The following is a 16,474-nucleotide window of genomic DNA, read 5'->3' on the forward strand; positions in this document are numbered from 1 at the left end:
CAGGATGCAAATACAGACTACATTCCTGACTGTGGCATCCAATCTGCATTCATCAACTCTCAAGGCAATTTTTTTTCCACTGCCAAATAGTTGTTCTTGATACAATTTCTCCTAGGAGGTAGCTGACATATAACCTGCTTTTATTTATTTGTTTTTACTATATTTCAAGTGTGTTTTATATAATTTCAACTATGTCGTTTTTTAAAAAAAAACTAATTGTCATTTTAAAAAAACCTTTTTGTACAAATAATATTTTAAAATCCAATAAATAAAGTATACCTGTTTATATATATATATATATATATATATATATATATATATTTGTAAGCCACTTTGGATCTTGTATGAGGGTCCTATACAGGGCTATAAATTAAATTAAATTAAGAAAGAAAGAAAGAACGAACGAACAACCTCTGGGGAACCAAAAATTGACATCTTAGTCATGTATAGCACAAAGACGTTCTGAATATATTGACAACCAGTTAATGCACAGTTCTGGTATTACAAGAGAGAGACAGAGAGAGATACTTACTTTTGCCTTCTTTTTCTACATCATGCATAATTTTACAATTTCTGTTTTGTTCCCCTTATCGTCAGGGACAGTTTTTGTGTTCCAAAAACATACTAAAAATGAACTCCACAAAGCAGCCTTGAGATGCCCATGTCACAGATAAGAAATCCAAAATGGATAAGGACTTGTTTCCAAGCTGTGGGAGGACTGGAATGGCCAGACCTTGAAAAAGGTTGTTTTTGGCTTAAAGCACATAGAAAGCTCCTAGTCCCTAGCCATGCTGGCTGGAGGAAGGATGCTGGGAGCGATACTCCAAAAACAGTAATGCTTCCAAGTGTTGGGTAAGAGTAGGAGATACATTGATTTTGGGACATTAATGTTGCCTGGAGATCAGCGTGGAGCCTGGAAGTTGCACACAGGGCAAACCTACCGTGATCTTGCTGGCCCGGTTCAGTGCTTCCACCCAGTCCTGCAGATCCTTTTGGTCATTGGCTTGCAAGACATAGCGGCGAGACAGCGCATTGATAACTATGGAGAAGACAAAAATCAGCATCAGAGTTTAGCATTGTTCAAGGGAATGGATGCCTTAGGACTCTGCAGCAGCTTGGAAAGAAATCTTCTTTGTTTCTGCCACCATTCTCCCATCACCACGTTCTTGTGGAGACGATGCTACACACATCTCTGCCACCTGAGCTCTGGAGGATGATTACAAGATTTGGATCTTATCAATGGTGGCACCTCATACCCAGAATTCCTTACTCAGGGAACAGCTGCATGGTAGAAATCATGCAGTTTGATACCACTTTGACTGCCATGGCTCCATCCTACAGAATCCTGGGATTTGTCATTTTGCAAGGTACCAGCAATCCCTGGCAGAGAAGACTAAAGACCTTGTAAAACCAAGACTTCTATACGATACAGTGATGGCTCTTAAAGTGGTGGCAAACTGTATTATTTCTACCATGTAGACACACCCATGGCTAGGTTGGCAAAACCAATTCCTTTTTTGCAGAACAGGGATGGTCAAAAGCATCCTCCAGATGCTCTTGAATTCCAACTGGTGCCTTCCTCTACTTTCTCAGTGTCCTTGCATTGGCTCCATTTCTGCTGGCTCTCACCACCTGAGTTTCTGAATTCACTATTAGAGGGAAATATATTTGATTGAGATAAGAAGTAACAAGAGCAGGCCTGGAGAATCTTCCATGGCCTATTGCCCAGATTCCAAAAGCTGAAGTGGGCATAACCAGATGTTATTCTTGCCAATTTGGAAATTTTTCCATGATGGTGCACAGCGTAATTCTAGCCATATCTACTCAGGAGTAACCCACAATCTATAAACCAATGCTTAGGTCCATGCAACATTTCCTACAATTCACCTAGACTTTTATCTTCAGTCACTGATCAGAGATAAGAAGAAATGTTTGTAAGCTAGATGGGAAACCCCTATGGGCTGCATTCATCCCAGGACTGGATATTCCCCATCTTAATGATCTATTGACTGCAATAAAGGATTTGTTGTCATTGCTGCCATTGATATTCCCTATTCTTGGTTTGGAGGGTTGTTTGAATGTAGGCCAACATTCAAGTCACTCCCATCCTAAGTCTGGACTGGATTTATCTTTGCTCTGCTGCAAAGAAATTATATCATAACGATTTTGTTGATGGGTCCTGTTATTATAGTACTATTAATGAACCTTTCTGCTAAAGAGAGATTCACAAATTCAGTATTTGATGACTGCAAGAAACATCAAGAGATGGCCTGCATACACAAATAGGCCATCAAAGGTCAAATGCCACACATATTGTGCTAGACACTTTCCAGTGCAATGCAATGTGTCCCAAAGGGAGTCAGCACGCTTACAACCCACTATAAGTCTTCAAATGCACAGTACGCATGGGAGGCATCCTCTCTTACGCTCTCTCTTACACACACAAAAACACACCCTACACTTACCAAAACAGAATGGGGTCTTGGGCTTTTGTTTCGGTGGAGCCACACTGACCTGCAGTGAAAAAAATCAGACAGAAAAAGATGTTGACGGTGCAATTCCAAGCAGTATTGTAACTACTCCTAAGATATGTTTGCCAACATTTTGGGGCATGCAGCAAGGCGATTAGGTTCATGACATACATCAGATTTCCCATCAGCTAGACAAAAACTGAAAAAGGTTCCCATATCTTTAATGGTGTAGAAGCCAGTGTGATGCAGTGGTTTGAGCACTGGACTACAACTCTGGAGATCAGGGTTTGAATCCCAGTTGAGCCATGGAAACCCACTGGATGACCATGGACAAGACACATACTCTCAGCCTCAGAAAATCTTGTGATAGAGTTGCTATAATTTGGAAATGATTTGAAGGCACACAACAAGAGAGAGTTTCAGCAGGTAACATGCAACACTTGTGTAAATTCTCTCTTCTATCCAATCATTAAAGGTAAGGAGATCTCTCCGATTTTCTCTCTGGCAAACCCTGACCAAGCACAGAGGTGAAGGAAAAGACACAGAAGTCCTAAGAAGCAAAAACAATGGCAAGAGGCAATCCTAGAAGAAGTAGTGATATTGTTCAGATTGCAAGGGGAAAATAACCATCCTTTCTGCTCCCAGTTGCAACTCTTCATATCGCCGGGAAGTGACCCAAGTCTTGTTTAATCTACAGGAAGAGCGTGGAGAATGCCCCACTTAAGTTGCTAACCAACCCAACAGTGGCTCCATTTTAAGACAGGCTTAGCTCTGTAATTAGAACAGCCTATAAAATGATGAAGAGATAAAGCCAACTGGATGCGCAAGACAATTAATTTGGCAAAAAGGGATAGGCCCAGTGAATTTGCACCTCCTCCTCCTTCTCTATGGGATTCCTTGATATCTTTTTATGCAGAATCAGACCAGAGCTCTGGTGCCACAAGAAATGACAAATCCCAGGAATTCAGAGGATGGAGCCATAGCCATTAAAGTGGTGTCAAACTACATTAATTCTGCAGTGTGGCAACAGCCTAAGGTTTTGCCTTATTGCAATGCTCTCATGTGGTTACAAGGCAAAGAAGCAGAGACTGAAAACAAAAATGAAATGAACATCCCAGGAGGACTAGAAACTTTGGGAACACTATCCAGCCCAGCCACAAACCTGGCAATACCATCTGTATCTTGCACTTACCTTAGAGATGTAGGTCAGCTGCAATGATCCAACTGCTTTTGCCCCTGCAGCCAAGTTCTGAAATACATTAAGTCAATCAGTCAAGAAGCTATCGACAAATAGGATGAATCTTCCCTTACTTATTTCAAAGAAGCAATGCCTAGCAATGGTGGGAATGAAAGGATGTGGCTAAGTGACTGGCTTGCTCTATGCACCATGCCATGCTTGTACTTCATCCATCCTTGGATGCATCTACACTGCAGAAATAATGCAGTTTGACAGCACTTTATATGCTATGGCTGCATGCTCTGGAATCCTTTATCGATGGATTCAACCATGCATGGCTTGAAAATATTAAAAAATATATAAATTCTAAAAAGCAAGCCTTCACATTGCCATTTTATATGAGGGTCACCATTTTACTATGCCATTGTATTGAATGGGACTTGGGCATCCATGGATTTTGTTATCCACGAGGGGTCCTGGAACTAAACCCCAGAAATACCAAGGGCCCATTGTACTAAATGAAAAAGTCTTCACAAAGGAAGCCCAGACTCTCACTAGAAGCCAAGATGACTAAACTTGGAGACTATTATAGTTTGGATATATCATGGGATGACACGACTCCCTGCAAAAGATAATAACAGAGCAATAGGAAAAGAAGGAGACCACACTACAAGTGGATTGATTCAGTCAAGGAAGCCACAGCCTTGTTTGCAAGACCTGAGCAGGAAAATTGACACACAGGGTTCCTGGAGGTTTCTCATTCACCTTACCGCTATAAGTCAAAGCCAGCTTGATGGCAAACAACAAGTGTGTAACACATGAAGCAGAACACTGATCCCATCTGACAACCCACCAGAAGCAGAACACAGCTCAATGGTTCCATCTGGTAACCCACCAGAAGCAGAATAAACCTCCTTAGGCTGCAATAACAGGATGTTGTTGAATGCTTGGCAGGGCAGAGTTCACAGCTGGGGAGCTTTATTTAGGATGGCTTAGGGGGAATATAGACCGGCACTTTGTGCCAGCCTGTGGGCAGAGTCAAGGCGTAGCGTCCGCATGCTGAACACCGTGACTCTACCCCCATCATGCTATGATGCTGTGTGCCCTTCTACGCGGCACGCGGCATCATGGCACGACCCTCGCACAGCGCCCAAACTGGCTGGACTGCTACCTTTCTCTAACAGGTGACCCACCTATCTCTAACAGACAGTAAGGACTTGCTGGACTGTTCACTCAAAAGATAAGAATCAAATCAAAACAGTAGTAGTTACTCCAGATGAATTAATCCAGAGTTTTAAAAAAGTATAGTCATGCATGTGCGCCGTCCTTTAAATAGACACTGAACACAGCTTGCCAGCTGGCCGGGGGAATTTCCCAGACAAAGAGGATCTGTTGTGGTTTCTTTACCGAGATGTTCAGACAGAGGAAGGCATGATATGAGTCAGAGCAAACTGCTGGGTCAGATATCTTCTTTGGCCTCAGGAGGTTGAATTCCATGATACCCTACTGGGAAAGGATGGCCATTTTAGTTTCCTGGGTGCAAAGAACGTTGGACTGCAAAACCCAGAATGTTGGACTGCAGCACCCAAAATCTTCCACCTAACATGGGCATAGCATGAGGAATTTTCCTAAGCTTCACAGCACCTAAAAGGGAGATCCTGCCTCTACGGTTGTGGCAGAGATGCTGCAGTCTGATATGAGAACTTCTGGCACAAGAACGTAAGAACAAAGAAGGCAAGCTTTTTGTGTTTTTTTCGGGCTATGTGGCCATGTTCTAGAAGAGTTTATTCTTGATGTTTCATCTGCATCTGTGGCGAAACATCAGGAATAAACTCTTCTAGAACATGGCCACATAGCCTGTAAAACTCACAAAAAACTATGGATGCCAACCATGAAAGCCTTCGACTTCACAAAAGAGGGGCAGCTTTACCCAGGTTGCCAAAGGTGTGCTTTAGATGACAGCCTCACCTGCGGATTGTCCATGTACCACAGAAGGCTGTTGGCCTGGGTGTCCAGGATGAAATATCTCCGCAGGAACTTGCCACTGGTCTCATTGTCCTCAATGTCCAGGAACCCACAAATCCGGTTCTGACGATCCACATAAGGCATTCCGGGCTCCTTCTAGCATCCCCCTGTGAAGTACAGACATGTGAAGATGAGGTCTAGTTTTATGCACATAGCTATAGTTGTGAGGGGGGGGAGCCATTCTTTACAATTACTCCAGAGCATGGTTGTACAACTCATGATTCAACCAGTGGTGAACCCAGACCACTGGCTACCAACAGCATTACAATCCTACTGCTGCTTGTCTGAGCTTACTGAGAAACATCTAGGAAGCTATGATCCACAGCTGGTGATCTGTGGAGTTCAGCTTGGTGGGTCTCACCAAGGCCTTCTCTCAAAGCAGCTCACCTGTCCCACAACTGCATGGAGCACATTTTAAGCACATCCTTAAATAAGGCCCATATCAAATGAAAATGCACATTGCATTGAAACAATTCAGAAATGATGCAGCTTGACACCACTTTAACTGCCCTGGTTCCATCCTACAGAATCCTGGGATTTGTCATTTGGTGAGGGACCAGCACTCTTGGGCAAAAGACCTTGTAAATCTACAAATCCCAAGACCCCATAAGATGGATCTACAGCATTTAAAGTTGTGCCAGACTATTATTTCTACAGTGTAGATGCACTCTTTGTTTTTCACTAAGAGTACACGAAGGATGGGAGTACCCAATAATACATGGGTAGTTCCAACTCTGCCCTGAGCATACATGTGGCTCATGTGTAAAACCAACTGTGTGTGTATATGAAGAAAATTTCATGCTCATTTGTATTTGGAAATGCTTTTGCATGAGAACCATGTAGCAATGCCCAATGTGCCAGTTCAGGAAGTGGCTTCTGCAGCCCTACCAGAAGGCAGCTGCCTCAAGCAACAGATTTTGGAGGCTCTCAAGGGTGGCAGAGTGGAAAATAAACAGTTCTGACTATAGGTACAGCCCCTCAGGAGGTTCTCAAGCACAAATCCCCTTGAAATGAGGAGGAACTGACTGACCACAAACCCGGCTGCAATCTTGCCCATTTCCCTATGCATTCCAATGGGGTTTGTGCATGCGAAGCAAGGCAGCAGGCTCAGCATTATGTCCAGCCTGAAATAGAAGCAGGGGTTTGGCCCCTGAGCAGGGCAGGCCTTCATCAATAGCTGAGACTCTTGCAACAAGTTGATCCTGAGTTTCCCTTATCCAGATTTTCGGAATCCAAAATATTCCAAAGTTGTCGAAATGGGTGGCTGAGATAGTGACACTTTTGCTTTCAGTTAATTCACTCTAGACAATTTTTCCATGTACAAAATTATTTAAAATATTGTGCATCAAACCAGCTTTAGGCTAAGTGTATAAAGTGGATATGAAACACAGATGAATTTCCAAGATTTCTCATTATGTGTATGCAAATATTCCAAGACTGAAAAAGCTCCAAAATCCAAAACAATTCTAGTCCCAAGCATTTTGGATAATGGCGACTCATCCTGCATTAATCACTTTAGCCTCGAAAAGAAAGCTTAAAAGATTACAGAAGATCCCTGACTGTTCCCCAGCCTCCTTTCTAGAAATGCTTCTGTACCACTAACATGCCTAGACATGCCCAGACACCAAAAATCTGAATTGTTCCACATCTGCGCTTTGTTTCCCTTCCCCCTCATTATGACTCAACCTTGTAGTAACCATGCAGGAATCCCCAAGGATTCCCAAACTTTGCAAGGGAGATGCATTATGCCTGCAACCAGCCCCACTTAATACTCTTGGTGCAGTCTAAAGTTTCCAGTCACTTTTCAGTGGCAGGCCCAGGTATCACAGTTGGTCCTCTGTATCCACAGATTCAACCATCCATGGATTGGAAATATTCCAAAAAATATACATTCCAAAAAGCAAACCTTGATTTTGCCATTTTATAGAAGACGTGACATTTTAGGACACCACTGTATTTCATATTAGAGTCATGGAAGAGACCAATTAAGCGCCTTAATTGCAAATGCACAGTTTTCATGGGACAATCCCATACTACACAAATCCCCAGAAATACAAAATTAAAGCACCCCTGACAGATGGCCATCCAGTCTCTATTTAGAAACCTCCAAAGAAGGAGACTCCATCCTACTCCTATTTAATGGGATTTGAGCATCCACAGATTTTGGATACCCAGCAGATACCAAGGACCTGTTGTATAATAATCTAGACAGGCTATAACCAAGGTTTGTGCCTCCATAGCGAGACCAGACATCTCCAGAAATGGGTGCACACTAGCTAGACAATCCACGATCTCCTTCATGTGATAAACCCCTTAGTCACAATACAACATAAACACTCCAAGGTTGTTTTTCACCCATGCACATGTTCAGCCTAATAGATTTTTACAGACCTGAATGATTTCAGAGCATATCCTGCCCAAAATGAACTTGCAAGGGATTTTTCAAATATGTATACATTACAAAAGCAGAATGACTTCCCTTCGTCATCTCAAATCTCTGTCCTTTTCCCCAAGCAACACCTTCTCAGCCACCACTGCTACCTATGGATGAGTCTCTGAAAAGCACCTCTTGTTCCTGCTTAGAGGGGAATTCTGAAAAACCTGCCATGAAAACACCATAAAAAGTCCAAGACAGACTCAAATTAGTCACATTTGCTTTCCCAGACAATGCAATACCCAGAATTTCTACCCGGTTTTTTGTTCTCAAAGTCTTTCTGGTTTCAAGGAAACCTCTCCCATAACCCAGCCATGCAAGGAACTGTGTGTGACTCCAACAGAACAAGGGTGACTACTTACACACAGCCAAAAAAGAGGAAATACATCACCCAAACCATAGAGAACAGAGATCTGCATATGCTAAATTATATATATATATATGTGTGTGTGTGTGTGTGTGTGTGTGTGTGTACCTAAAAAATGACTACAGGTTGAGTCTGTCTTATACGAAATGCTTAGGACCAGAAGTGTTTGGGATTTCAGACTTTTCCAGATTTTGGAACAGTTGCGTTTACACGATGAGATAAACATGGAGGTGGTTCCCAAATCTAAACACAAAGTTCACTTATGTTTTGTATATACCTTATGCACTTAGCTGAAGGAAATGATATACACAGTATTTTAAAATACTTTTGTGTCTGAAATAAAATCTGAGTACACCAAACCATCAGAAAGCAAACGTATCACAACTTTGGCAACCCATGCGGACAATTTGGGGTTTGGGAATATTTGGGGCTTTCGGCATTCCAGATAAGGGAGACTCAATCTGCATGAGTAATGCTTCTTTGTGACTGCTTCAATGGTGAGTTTTACGTGACGTCATGTGAAATTGTTACTCATGGGATGAACTCCTGATCTCCTTTGTGTGATAAACTAGTAAGACAGGCAAAATAGGTACTCTAAACAGTGCGAAGTGCCGGCAAGATTGCTCAGCCTCCTTGTTATCTCACTTTAATGCTACCCACTAAACTATACAGCAGTCCCACATGACAACAGGACCATACAGGTCCTTAAAAGTAAAAAGTTACCAATAGAATTCAGATACATAGCTATGCTAGTCTGGAATATCAGTATGCAAAGGGATCAGTATGCAAAGGGACTGCAAGAGCCCTCTGCAAGCTAGAGTGGTCCCTTGGTATTTGCTGGGGTTTGGTTCCAGGATCCAAAATTCATGGATGCTCAAGCCCCATTATATACACCGGTGTAGTAAAATGTGTCACCCATACAAAATGGCAAAATCAAAGTTTGCTTTGGGAATTTATATGGCTTTAAAAGAAAATCAAGCCATTGATCTCTGAATCCATTGACAAGGAATCAGTGGTTACGGAGGGCCGACTGTACAAATAACTGTTGTTGTTGTTGTGTGCCTTCAAGTCATCTCTGACTTATGGCAACCCATGTCACAGGGTTTTCTGGGGCTGAGAGAGGGTGACCCACCCAAGGCCAAAAGCATCGATTCAAATCATCATCTTCAGAGTCCTAGTTGTACGCTCAAACAGCTGCACCATGTTGGCTACAAGTAACACAGCTACTTGCAACGACTTCCTTTTCTTGATTAAGAAAATATAATAAGATGTTACATTTCCAAAGTAACTTAACAAGTGGGAACAATGTTAACAGTGTTAATGTAATAAGTAAGGCTTTTTTTTTGGGGGGGGGGGTAACTTTGGTTCAATAAGAAAGTGAATCTGCTCTGAAATGGAAAGATACTTGCTAAGATGCTATCTGTTTAACAAACTGGGGAGCTCATTTCCCAGCTAAAGTTCACACTACAACCTCAAGCGGTTTCTCTCTCGCACGCTCACACTGACATGGGATCCATTCGCTTTTCAAAGTGACTTTTCAAGGGCATTTCAGATTTGTATTTAATGGGACTTGAGCATTCATGGATTTCTGATAGCCATAGGGGATCCTGGAACCAAACCCCAATGGTTACCAAGGGCCCATTGTATGTAGACAGTAATTTCTCAGATTCTGTGCCATTTTCTTATCTGTTTTCCCTACCCCACTCTGCAAAAAAGTACAGAATAACTTTCCCCAAACATTTTCAAACCCTATAATGAGTATGTATGTTTATATGTCTCCATAAGTGACTCAGGCCTCATACAGACAGGCCAAAATAAAGCTGCTTTGGGTCACTTTGGAGGTATGCTGTTTCAATGATGAATGTGTACTAAGAGTCTGGAAGCCGCGCCAAAGCCACGATCCAATCCTAAGGACTAGAGCGCTGCTTTGGCGCAGCTTCTGGACTCTTATTACGCATGCATCATTGAAACAGCATATTTCCAAAGTGACCCAAAGCAGCTTTATTTCGGCCTGTCTGTATGGGGCCTAAAGCATTGCATGCAGACTCTAAGGCCATTTTTGTGGTGCCCAGGGGCCAAAATCCCCCTAAATGCTACCAAATTCAATGCAGAGGGAAGCTAAAACATCACGAAAATGCTCCCAATGTCCCCTAGGAAGCATGGGGAGGCTAAAAATAAAGATCCATGCATATATGTGCCTTCCAATTGCCTATCAACTTATAGCAAGACCATGAAGTATATCATATCATATTGATTTGTATGCCATATACATAGGGGGTTCTTGGGCAAGGAATACTCAGAGACAATTTGGCCAAACCATCCCTTGGCAGTCTCCCATCCAAGGACTAACCAGGGTTGACCCTGCTTAGCTTCCAAAATCAGACAGGATCTGGTGCCTTTTGCACAGAGCCTCTTATACTGAATATGGTAAGCTCTTCCAACAAGGACCAACCCTGTATTTTGTGACTGAATCAGCCGCAAAACTCCATCACCCCCAGCTCTCAGTTATCCCACAGCAATATAGATATTAATCTATCGCTCAGACAGAGGAGGGGAGCTAGAAAGGCACGGCGGCAGCTCCGTCTTCCCCAGGGGCCCATGCACCTATTAAAAAGTTTTGCAACAATGAACAAAAAGCACTTGATTAAAAGAAGAAGAAACAGAATTAAAACTGGTACTCGCTGTACAGTAATTTTTTTTCATGGGCAAAACTTGGAAGCTATTTCTGTTCTTTTTCCTTTTAAAAAAATGTCATCTGTTAAACATATGTGAGAAAGGAAGGATGTGGCCGCATGCCAACAGACGTGAGTACTGAAAAAGTCAGAAGACTTGCCTGACAGGGATGCCATTGGCCTCTTCTGACAAAGAAATGGAATATAAGGCAGGTGAAGTGATGGAGACTCAGGGCAGGCAAGTGCATCAAAGCACCCACCACCCAAAAAAGCACCACCAGAATAATGTCTTGCAGAGCACTTTGGAAACACAGGAGCATACATGAACATGGTTGCATATGCACTATTTACCACTCCTGCCCAATAGCGGTACATTTTGAAGCATGAACCTTGACTGGGACAATCTCTGCAGAAGTGGTTCTCAAACTTTGGTCTTCCAGGTCTTTTGAGCTTCAGTTCCCAGAAATCCCAGTCAGCTTGGTGAACATTTAGGAGTACAGTAGCTGAAGTTCAAAGTATCAGGAAGACCAAAGTTTGGAAACCACTGCTCTATAGCAACAACCTCACCGAATGTCCAAACCTGGAGGCATTCTCTGGTGATGCCAGCCATAGATGCTGGTGAAACATGAGGAATAACACTAAGGATCCATGCAGAGGATCAATGGATAACAACAGAACATGAACTGCAACAATGCATTTAATTTATTAAAGAATACCCATGAAATTAAAACTGTATGTTTGCAAATGGTAGCAAAGGTTTTACAAGGCAGCCCTATGCCTGCATTGACTTCTTCCCAAGCAACTAAACAATGCACTGTAGGTAAAAGCTCTATAGCAAGAGAGAGTGAGACTCACCTTTTCAATTTTATTTTTGCAGGTTTCAAAGAAAATAAGAAAGAGGATTAAAGGGAAATCCAGCTCACTCATGTATCCGTTCCTTGCAAAGTCTCGCATCGAAGTATGCTCTGTCAGTCCAGAAAACTTGCACTGTACAGATACGTCAAGGCAAAACCTCAGAAAGGAAGAGTGAGAGGGCAAAGCAAAGGTTTCTCTCCTTCTCTCTGTCTGTCTCTCAGAGCGAGGGCAACCCAACAAGTTCAGAAACACAACACAGCCTCAGTTCTGCAACCAAAAGTGAAGGGCGGAGACCAGTAACCAACTTCCAACCACACAAAACCAAGCACCCTGGAACACACACAAAGGCTCTAGGTGTAATTTTTATCTGCTCTGCTGGCTAGATCTCCAAGCACAATCTAAGGTAACAACGCCTTTTCCTGTGCAGTCAGAACTTGGTTAAGTGTGCAATATTCTTGGTCAATCTCCTCCAAGTCTTCCATTTTTGTGCAAAAAGGAGCCTTTGCGCAGGGTTGCTGCATTGTGTGCCAGGGATGTCACACCATGAATCTTGTGGTCCAACAGTGAGATCTAGCCTTCTGAAGGCCAAGCTGCACATTTATATTAAAGGTGTGTTTGCATCACATGTGTCTCTGAGGGATATTACAAAATAATTATTACTGTCACGACTACTATTATTATTATTGAGCCAGCATTGCATAGTGGTTTGAGCGTTGGACTAGGACTCCGGAGACCAGGGTTCGATTCCCAGTTTGGCCACAAAACCCACTGGGTGATCTTGGGCAAATCCCATTCTCTCAACCTCAGAGTTAAGCAATGGCAAACCTCCTCTGAACAAATCTTGCCAAGAAAACTAAGTTCTCCTAAGAGTCGCCATAAATCGAAAATGACTTGAAGGCACACAACAAAATTACTACCATTAGTAATTATGTTCATATCCTGCTCTTTTCTCTAGTGAACACAAGGCACTGTTTCTCCTCAACCCTACTTTATGCTCCATCAACCCTGTGAGGTAGGTCAGGCTGGCAGAGTGACTCGCTGAATGTCAGCCAGTGATGAAGAGTGCATCTATGCTGCAGAAATAACACAGTTTGACACCACTTTAACTGCCATGGTACTCCGTCCTACAAACTCCTAAGAAGAGAAGATATCCATCAATTAAATAAATAACATCTTAAACCATTATAAAATGAAACGTGTTATTTAGTTAATTAATGGATATCTTCTCTTTCATCCAATATAGGACCCGAGATAGCCCACAACATAGGTAAAAAAACAAAATATGATCCAAATCAGTTAACTGGCTTACTAAGGGGGGCTGTGAACCACACTAAGCAATGCAACATATTCCCAGGGCTATGTATTTATGCTGATTTCAATGCTGCTCTGGGAGAATTTCAATTCTCCAGACAGTGTGCACCATGCAAATTAAGCGAGTGTGTATGTATAGGTTTCTGGTTTCTATTACTGAAACTGTAAGTCACAAAGCTAAAGAGGACACCTTGATGACAGGAAATCCTGTTACTTCTTGCCACCAGATTTCTGACATTTCATCACATATTGCTCCTGCACAAGGGCTAGAAACCAACTCACTTTTTAAAAAGACAAGATCAGGCTCTCAAGATGCTAATTTCTTTGTTGTTCGATATCAAACCACATACCCATGATCTGGATAACGCCACACAGATAAACCCAGACAGATAAACCCAGAAGTGGTAACTCATGACCAAGGCTGCATCTGCACTGCAGAAACAATCCAGGTTGGCACCACTTTTATAACTGCTGTGGCTCAATGCTATGTAATTCTGGGAGACTGTAACTAAGGTTACATCTGCACTGCAGAATTAATGCAGTTTGACGCCACTTTAACTGCCATGGCTCCATCCTCTGGAATCTTGGGATTTGTAGTTTGTTGTGGCACCAGAGCTCTCTGACAGAGAAGGCTACATATTTCACAAAACTACAAATCCCAGCACTCCATAGCATGGAACGATGGCAGTTAAAGTGGCGTCAAACCACATTATTTCTGCAGTGCAGATTCAGCCTGAGTCTATTGTTGGAGTGGTCTTCAAGTTCTGAGAGCTACCTACCTAAGTCCCAAAATATAATAGGCCCCTTAAAAGGTCCTTCAACCCTAAAAGGTCCTTAACCACAAATATCAGCAAAAGCATCTTACCTAAGAGAGAATCTCTGTGATGCTTCGGGTGCGTTCTTGAATGCTTTTGCTCTGCTGCTGGGTTTCTCCAGCTGACAATGAAAAAGACTCTGGAGTTTGACATTTTGCAAAAAAGGAGGAACCGTATATTGTGCAAACCGGTTGCAGCAAATAATCTGTCGTTCTCATTGCTGGGCCTTTGGTTTTTTCCCCTTTTTCACTTTGCATATTTAAACAGGGAGAGGGAATAAATATATTGCCAAGCTTCACTAAGGGTTCAGTTTTGCCTAAACGTATTTACAGAGGGATATCTCTGTTAATGTACTCCTTGGCCTGAGTTCTTGAACCAAAAATTATCAGAGGCAGAAATATAACATGGAAAGAATAGGGACAGGTCCCTACATCACAAAAAAGAAGAGCAGCGCAACATGGTTCTGCAAATGTTTTATCCAAAACTGACAACAGGCACATGTGAAATAAAAAAAATCAGGTCCACTAAGGCTGCATCCGCACTGCAGAAATAATCCAGTTTGGCACCACTTTAACTGCTATGGGTCTGTCCTACATCATCCTGGGATCTGCAGTTTGGTGAGGCACCAGCACTCTTTGGCAGAGAAAGCTAAGGTCCTTGTAAAGCAACATATAGCATTGGATAGAGCTACAGCACTTAAAATGATGTCAAACTTCATTATCTCAACAGTGTAGATGCACCTCCTGTCTAACACTTTTACCACTGGGGCACATGCCTTTTCTGAAACCACTATGTTTTGCAATGGAATTCATTCACACATTTATGCCAGCGATCATGAAGGGTATGGAAGTCTCATGACTTTGGATATACCCTGAGATATGCAGGCATGAGTTAGGCCTTAGTTTGGGAGGACAGGAAAATTTAACCACAAGTGGGACATTGATGAAGCCCATGCAAAGCCCTGAAAGTTAGGGAACTGCTTGAGCCTAAGCCAGACTCTTGCAGGGAAATAAATCTATCTCTGGACTCAAAATCATCATCATTGTCATCATCTGCCCTGTCATAAATTTCACTGACCAGCATTGTCCCCAAACCATGCTAATTTTCTAGAAGCCGTGGACAAGAGATTTTCCATATGAAGAATTCACATCATGCAGCCATGACTTGCAACAAGAGGTAGTCCATCCTTAACCTAGGGCAATCTCATGAAGATGGTGGGTCTGCAATACGCCTCCCTTGGTAACGTGGATGGTTATCTCTGATTAAATTTCCCTTTGGCGGCTGAGACAACCAGGGCCTAGGGTTCCCACAGATACCACATTTGCAACCATTTTGCAATTGAACACTGACCAAGAATGGTGCTTTTTGCAGTTAACACTTGTTCTGAATTACTCAGTGAGGCCTGAAGCAGCGATGGTTGCAAAGGCATGACTATCAATACTAGGGTTACCACCAGAATGGAAACTGGAAGAGAGCTGCTGAACCTTTGGTTGTGAAGAAGAAGGAATACCAAAGTGATGCCTGTCATGCAACCAAGTAACAAGCAGCACTGACTAAAATCCCTTCTTCTATACAAGCATGAAGGATCTCCAGTTTTTACTCCTGGTCCAGAGAGAATTAGCTCTCTGCAGGCTCACCAATCTGTACAATGGAAATAACTGTGGAACAGAGTGTATCGTGAGTAACATTCAACATGTGCCCTGAGCTTTTAAGTGCACAAAATTGCTTTTCACACATCGCTGTGCTGCAAAGATTACAACAACCCCATAAGGTCGATCCGTATAATTATTTTCCTATTAAAGAAGGCGATCTGGGCAGGGCTGACCCAGCAGCTTGTCTAAAGCCACTTGGCCAGTTCATGACGGAGGCAAGATTTCAAAGTGAATTCCTGATCTGTGGCTCAGCCTCTTGCTAAGCGACATAGCATTGTCTCAGTAATTCTCTACAACAGCCTTGTAGAGAAGGCTAACCTATTTTGGCTTTATTGCAAATGGGGAGAGGAGCTGATTTGAAGCTAGAAATATGGCTTGGATATGTTGATTTTGAATGCCAGACCTTTGACTCTCTCTTTTTCTACTGTCTGACTCCAACTGCTTCATAAAATGCAAAAGTATATTAGTTGGTAACAACAAATATACTGCAGTCAAATGGTAACACAAGGCATTTCATCAGCATCACATGAATCGCCAGGCTATTCAGACTGATAGGACACAAAATGCATTTATTTGATTAAACTTTCCGAACAAAACTGTCCAAAATTCCTATGAAAGTAAACATGCAACAAAATGTGTATTTAATATTGTGCAGCTGGACCTCTGTATCCACAGATTCGACCATCCACAGCTTG

The 16,474-nt window shown here is 42.4% G+C and overlaps 1 protein-coding gene across 6 annotated transcripts in view; it reads right to left on the reverse strand.

Annotated features, from left to right (window-relative positions):
• PLEKHA2 (pleckstrin homology domain containing A2) overlaps positions 1–16,474 on the reverse strand; it is a 40,184-nt gene that overhangs the window by 19,848 nt on the left and 3,862 nt on the right. For 2 of the 6 annotated variants that reach the window (XM_042477623.1, XM_042477627.1), the window contains exons 2-5: positions 5,617–5,780; positions 3,664–3,720; positions 2,466–2,514; positions 942–1,039 (exon numbers count right to left, since the gene is read on the reverse strand). In XM_042477623.1, coding sequence (XP_042333557.1) covers positions 942–1,039; positions 2,466–2,514; positions 3,664–3,720; positions 5,617–5,757 — 345 coding nt within the window. In that variant the 5' untranslated portion in view covers positions 5,758–5,780. Of the gene's footprint in view, positions 1–941; positions 1,040–2,465; positions 2,515–3,663; positions 3,721–5,616; positions 5,781–12,001; positions 12,224–13,594; positions 13,795–16,474 lie in introns of those variants that run through there. The other 4 variants (XM_042477625.1, XM_042477626.1, XM_042477624.1 and 1 more) reach the window with 4 other exon arrangements.

The sequence above is a fragment of the Sceloporus undulatus genome, chromosome 6 (assembly GCF_019175285.1).
Source record: "Sceloporus undulatus isolate JIND9_A2432 ecotype Alabama chromosome 6, SceUnd_v1.1, whole genome shotgun sequence".
Taxonomy (NCBI): domain Eukaryota; kingdom Metazoa; phylum Chordata; class Lepidosauria; order Squamata; family Phrynosomatidae; genus Sceloporus; species Sceloporus undulatus.